This window comes from Carlito syrichta, unplaced genomic scaffold (genome assembly GCF_000164805.1).
Source record: "Carlito syrichta isolate Samal-C Ts95f unplaced genomic scaffold, Tarsius_syrichta-2.0.1 Scaffold171515, whole genome shotgun sequence".
Lineage (NCBI taxonomy): Eukaryota > Metazoa > Chordata > Mammalia > Primates > Tarsiidae > Carlito > Carlito syrichta.
In genome coordinates, this window is record NW_007115611.1 from 1399 (window position 1) to 7736 (window position 6338).

General features: G+C 56.8%; 1 protein-coding gene across 1 annotated transcript in view; it reads right to left on the reverse strand.

Moving 5' to 3' along the window:
• Window positions 1-194: 194 nt before the first annotated feature.
• Window positions 195-6338, reverse strand: part of TTLL10 (tubulin tyrosine ligase like 10) — a gene marked incomplete at its 3' end in the record, with an annotated part of 9818 nt that continues 3674 nt past the window's right edge. The window contains 5 exon segments of the mRNA XM_021709308.1: window positions 195-288; window positions 563-679; window positions 4294-4434; window positions 5077-5248; window positions 6134-6305. Of these exon segments, the coding sequence (XP_021564983.1) occupies window positions 195-288; window positions 563-679; window positions 4294-4434; window positions 5077-5248; window positions 6134-6305 (696 nt within the window).

Sequence of the window (6338 nt, forward strand, 5' to 3'; positions counted from 1 at the left end):
CGGGAGGGCAGGGAGGGGGCCGCTGGGATGCCACCCAGCCGGGCTGAGGTGCTGGGGGCACGGCCTTAGTTTAGGGCTGGGGCTGCCGCACAGGCCCTTGTGATGAGAGGGGACCTGATCTGTGGGGACTTGGGTCCAGGGTGAGGTGGGCCGGGGACTGGCAGGCAGTGGGCTTGTGCCGGAGGGCGGCTCACCCAGGGTCTCCATGACCACGCGTGGGACCACCTCCTTGAGGACCTCGCAGTTGGTGTGCAGGGCGGGGTTTGAGTTCATCTCCAGCAGCCACACCTGGGCAACACAGCACCTCCCATTTGCCCACCCAGGGCCCACTTGGCCAGCGGAAGGACCTGGACCCATTCAGCCGGGTGACTGCCCGGATCACATCTTCTCTAGGGCCTCAGACCCTCTGGCCTGGGGGCCTCCCTGGGGTTGCAGGTCTGTCCCAGGCCCTGGGAGCTGAGCTTCAAGGACACCCCCACCCCGGGGACTGGTGAGGGCAGGGCGGGGTCTGGCAGCAGTGTCTGCCCGGCCCCGGGCCCTTGAATCCTGCCCAGGGCAGCACCTTGAAGTTCTCATCAACCAGGAAGTCACAGCCGATGAGGTCGAAGTACCCCAGCTTGCACTCGAGCTTGGCTTTGACGGCCCGGAAGCAGTGGGCCATGATCTGCTGCATCCGCTTCTGGAGTGGGCAGGGAGGGCACCCCGCTGTCCCCACAGACCCTGGTGATGCCTCCCAGGCCTGAACAGCCACAGGCATCTCTCTCCTCGCACCCTCCCCTGCACTCGCACAGCCGCACCTCCCACACTCCACCTCCCACACTCCGGCACACTCCGTCACAGCTCACAGCCAGAAATTCAGTCAACCAACAAAGGACTCCTACTGGGCCGCAGGCACTGGAGACACAAGAGCCAAGAAGTTTGCCAGAAGCCTCTGCCCCTCAGCTCACTCGTGGCAGGAGAGATGGCACACGTGGGTTACGCAGAGCCGGGAGTCTTGGTGAGGACTCACATGCTCCAGTGAGTTTCATCCCCTGCTGCTCAGCTCAGTGGCAGCTTCAAAAGAAACCGGCCTGCACCCCCATACCAGGTCTGCAGGACAGACCACTTGTCTGACAATTCCCTGGAAAGCCCCACTGGAAAGGACTGCAGTAGGAGGACTCTGTCTCACCCAACAGAGAATATCAGTGAAGACACAGAAATTATAATAGGGAACCGATGTAAATTCTGGAGCTGAAAAGTATCACTGAAATAGGAAATTCACTAGAAGGGCTCAACAGCCGTTTTGAGTTATTTGAAGCTAGGTCAATCGAGATGATTTAATCTGAGGAACAGAAAGAAAAAGGAAGGGGGAAGCCTCAAAGACCTCAAAGACCTGTGGGTGGGATATCGGCAAGTGGACCAACAGTTGCATAATGGAAGTCCCAGAAGCCTAGGAGAGAAAGGAGCAGATAGAATACTTGATGAAACAACGGCAGAAAACTTCCCAGTTTGATGAAAACATTAATCTACACATTCAAGAAGCTCAATAAACTCAAAGCAGGGTAAACTCAGAGAATCATCACCTCATAAACCAACTTTCCAAAGACAAAAACAGCGGATACCGAAATCACCACAATCACTAGCCAGTTGATTATCAGAACCAGGAGACCAGAAGGCGATGGGCAACATATTAAAATGGCTGAAAGGCCAGGCTTGGTGGCTCAGCCTGTAATCCCAGCACTTTGGGAGGTGGAGGCAAGAGGATTGCCTGAGCTTAGGAGTTCGAGACCAGCCTGGGCAACTTGGTGAGGCCTTGTCTCTACAATAAATAAAAAAATTAGCCGAGCGTGGTAGTGTGCACCTGCAGTTCTGGCTACTTAAAAGGCTGAGGGGGAAGGATCACCTGAGCCCAGCAGGTGGAGGCTGTGGTGGCCATGAGCGTGCCATTGCATTCCAGCTTGGGTGACAGAGCGAGACTCCAACTCAAAAAATAAATAAATAATAAAATAAAACGGCTGAAAGTAAAATGAAGGAGAAATTAAGGCATCACCAGATAAAAAAACAGGGGCAGACCTTCCTGAAAGTTCTTCAGGCTGAAATGCAAGGACACTGGACAGTCACTGGAATTCACAGAAAGAGCCCCAGTAAAAGTAATTACATAATCGAATATAAAAGATAGCATAGTTTTTTTGGGTTTTTTTTTTTGCCGCTGGACGCGATGCAGTGGGTCATGCCTGTAATCGCAGCACTTTAGGAGGCTGAAGTGGGAGGAGCGCTTGAGCCCAGGAGTCCAAAGTTTGAGACCAGCCTGTGCAACATAGTGAGACTATTTCTTTCTTTTTTTTTTTTTTTAGATTGGAAAATATAGTTTATTTAGAAAGTAAATTGAGGCTAGGCTTGGTGGCTTAGCCTGTAATCCCAGCACTTCGGGAGGTGAGTGGATTGCCAGAGCCTGCGGGTTCGAGACCCACCTGGGCAACTTGGCGAGACCTCATCTCTACAATAAACCAAAAAATTAGCCGGGCGTGGTAGCGCGTGCCTGTAGTTCCAGCTATTTGGAAGGCTGAGGCAGATGGATCGCCAGAGCCCAGCAGGTCGAGGCTGCGGTGGCTGGGAGCAGCCACTGCACTCCAGTCTGGGTGACAGAGTGAGACTCCAACTAAAAACAAACAAACAAACAAACAAACAAAAAAAGAAAGTAAATTGAGAGAGAGAAAGAGGAGATTCATCTCCCCAAGGTAGGAGAGAGGGCCAAAGCCAGGAAACATGGCCTGGCCACAGCTCAAAGAGCACGTGGCCATACCATAGCTTAGCAAGGCCATGGCCATGAGACTTCATTTCTAAAAAATAATAAAAGATCTTAATAGACCTATAACAAGAAAAGATAGCCGGGCTCGGTGGCTCAGCCTGTAATCCCAGCTTTGGGAGGCTGAGGTGAGTGGATTGCCTGAGCCCGCAGGTTCGAGACCCACCTGGGCAACTTGGCGAGACCTCATCTCTACAATAAATTAAAAAAAAAACTAGCCAGGTGTGGTAGCGCGCGCCTGTAGTTCCAGCGGAAGGATCGCCGGAGCCCAGCAGGTCGAGGCTGCGGTGGCCGAGAGCGGCCACTGCACTCCAGTCTGGGTGACAGAGTGAGACTCCAACTCAAAAAAAAAAAAAAAGAAAAGAAAAGATTGCGGTAGTGGTGATGGTGGCGGTAGTAATAATAATAATAATAATAATAATAAATTTCCCCATGAAGAAAAACTCAGATGGCTTCATTGGTAAATTATTCTAAACATTTAGAGAATGAACACCAATCCTTCATGAACCCTCCAAAAAGAGAAGAGGAGGGAACGCATCCTAACTCATGCATTGCGGCAAAACCATACATAGGCTTACAGAAAAAGAATGCCAGGGAACAGCATGGCCTGCGGGCACATACACAAGGCCTCAGCAAAACCTGACACGCCAAATCAACAGCTCACCAAAATGATGTTACATCATCACCAAGCAGGAGCCATCCCTGAATGCAAGGGCAGTTCAGCACACAAGAGTTAATCGGAGCAATATGACCCATCACTAGAATGAAGGACAAAGAAGACAAGACTGGCCAGGCTTGGTGGCTCAGCCTGTAATCCCAGCACTTTGGGAGGTTGAGGTGAGTGGATTGTCTGAGTCCGCGAGTTCAAGACCACTTGGGCAACTTGGCCAGACCTCGTCTCTACAATAAATCAAAAAATTAGCCAGGCGTAGTAGCATGCGCTTGTAGTTCTGGCTACTTGCAAGGCTAAGGCAGAAGGGTCACCTGAGCCCGAGGCTGTGGTGACCGTGAGCAGCGTGCCAACGCACTCCAGCCTGGGCAACAGTGAGAGACTCCGACTCAAAAAAAAAAGATGATCTTTATATAGGATCACCACCCCTGCCGGCCAGGATGAATAAAACTCTGTTACCCTCGGTCCTGGGTGGGTGACCCTGCTCTTCCTGCTGCTGGGCCTGTGGGGGCTTCTGGGATGCTCAGAGGCATGTGGAGAGCTTCCAACTCACAGGCACACGCTGTCGTGCAGTTGCCACACATGCCAAGGAAGCATGATGCGGGCTGGCCTAGCCAGGGTGGAAACCCCGCCACGTGTCACACATATAACACAGACACACAGCTCAGTCGCCACAGACACACACATCACACATAGACACGCAACACAATACACATACACTGTGTCACACGCATGCCCGACACAGACATGCATGCTGTGTCACCCCCCCAACCCTCCCCCTCGCCCCACACAGTGGGAGGGCTTTTAGCTGCTGGCCCCACCTCATACCCCCACCCACCGTGAAGGTAGTGAAGACCCAGTCTCTGGGGAGGCCCCGGGCCTTCTGGAACTTGTCGTTGATGTGACGGTTCAGGCGGTCCATGCTCCACACCGTGTCCTCTTTGAGCAGCATGTACAAGGGGCTCTTCTTCTGCATGAACTGGGGCAGGTGCTGGGCTGCAGACCTGGATGCCGAGATCCGGCCTGCATGGAGGCCTGGAGAGAGCCTCGCCCTCACCCACCTCTCCTACAGACACCCACATCCCACAGCTACCTGCGGAGACCTTCCTGCAGACCCCTGCATCCTGCAGGCACCTACATCCTACAAGCCCCCTGGGCCCAAGGCCCCCACAGACCCTGGTGGAAGACCCCTGCCCAGACAAGGTCCATCAAGACCCTTCCCCAGAGACCCCTGCCCACAGGATCCCTCCACTGAGGACCCTGCAGAGCCTCTGGGCTCCCATCCCACCCATGCCCACCTCTGTACACCCAGTGGGAGCCAAGGAGGAGGCTGCAGGGCTCTGTCATTTCACGGGACATCTGGGCCCTGCCATGCCCTTCTGCCATGGCTGACAGTGAGATGGCAGAGGCAGTGCTGACTGCAGGCAGGGCAGCCCAGGCCACTTCCCGACCCGGGCCACCTCCAGGCCCAGGCCACCTCCCGGCCCGGGCCACCTCCTGGCCTGGGCCCCCTCCAAGGCTAAGCCATGTCTACAGGAGGACCCTCCCAGCTCCCAGATAGGGGAGCAGCCTCTGACCTCATCCTGAGGCTGCAGAGACCCTCGCCTGTGGAGACTCTCACCTGGTTGGTCAAGTGGCCACTGAGGTTGCTGGAGTGGGGGTCGTAGAGGCTTAGGGTGAGGCGGGCATAGCCATGGCCAAAGAAGACCATGTAGGGCATGGCACAGGCGATGAGGAGGTAGGCCCGCACATCAAACTTCCTCCCGTCGAGTAGCAGTGGGTTTTGGATGTACCTGGGGGCATTGGCTGGGGCTGTGGGGACTGAGCTACAGGGCCTGTGTCCTCACCTCCCGGGCCAGGCCCTGTCCTGGGCATCCCGCACTGTCCTGGGGTTGACCTCTGGCCGTGCACGACGCCCGGGAGACGTGTCAGCCACACAGGCCAGGGAGTTGAGATGGGCCTGGCACCTGGGTCTCAGCCCAGGATGTATCGGGGCGCCCGAGGGTGCAGCCTCGCCAGGAGCCGGAGGACAGGAGCGGATCGCCCTGCAGGGAGGGCTGGAGGAGGAAGGTGGAGGAAAGTGGCCAATAGGGTGGGTGGCTCTGGGGAAGAAGGGAGGGAACACACCAGGTGTTTAGGCCCAGGGTGGCTGGAGTGGCCGGCGGAAGGGGAAGGAGACGGACAGCATCCTGGCCAGCACAGCTCCACAGAGGGAGAGAGTAAAGTAGAAGGGGCCTTTCTGAGGCCAGACTGCACTCCCCTGTGCACCCCTGCGAAGGTCAAGGGACCCAGCCAGGAGGTAGCCTGGGCAGGGGAATGGTTAGCTGGCTGCAGGCCAGAAGGCTGCCACTGGCTGCTGGGTTGGGCATGGGGCTGGCGAGCAACGGGGCCCACCAAGGCCAGGCCGCCTGCGGAACCACCTGACTGAGGCGTCCCTGCCCCCACCCACCCAGAGCCTGTTTCCAGGGGCTGGAGGGGAGACCCGCTTTTCTGCGGCTCCCGCAGGATGTGACACCTTCCCCCTCCTGGCCACAGAGGGACCCGGCTTGGGTCTGCACCCGGCAGCTCAGGTGGCGCAGGGGGCGGCTCTCCGCCACCACAGGCTGCTGACGACCAAGGGCCCTCACAGCAGCCGCCCGTCTGGCCCCCAGGCCCTGCCCTCTGGCCCACGCCCACACCTCTGTACCACCCGAGCCTGCGGCCCTCGGAGCGGCATCTTGCGGAAGGCGGGGTCGCCCTCGCGGCTCTGGGTCTTGGCCTGCAGGGCGGCGACGTCCTCCCGACGCCTGAGCAGAAAGATGCCTTTGCCCTGGTTGGAGGCCGTGGGCTTGCAGATCCACGTCTGCGCTTCTGCAGAGAGAGCGCCTGCGCCGCTGGCCTCGC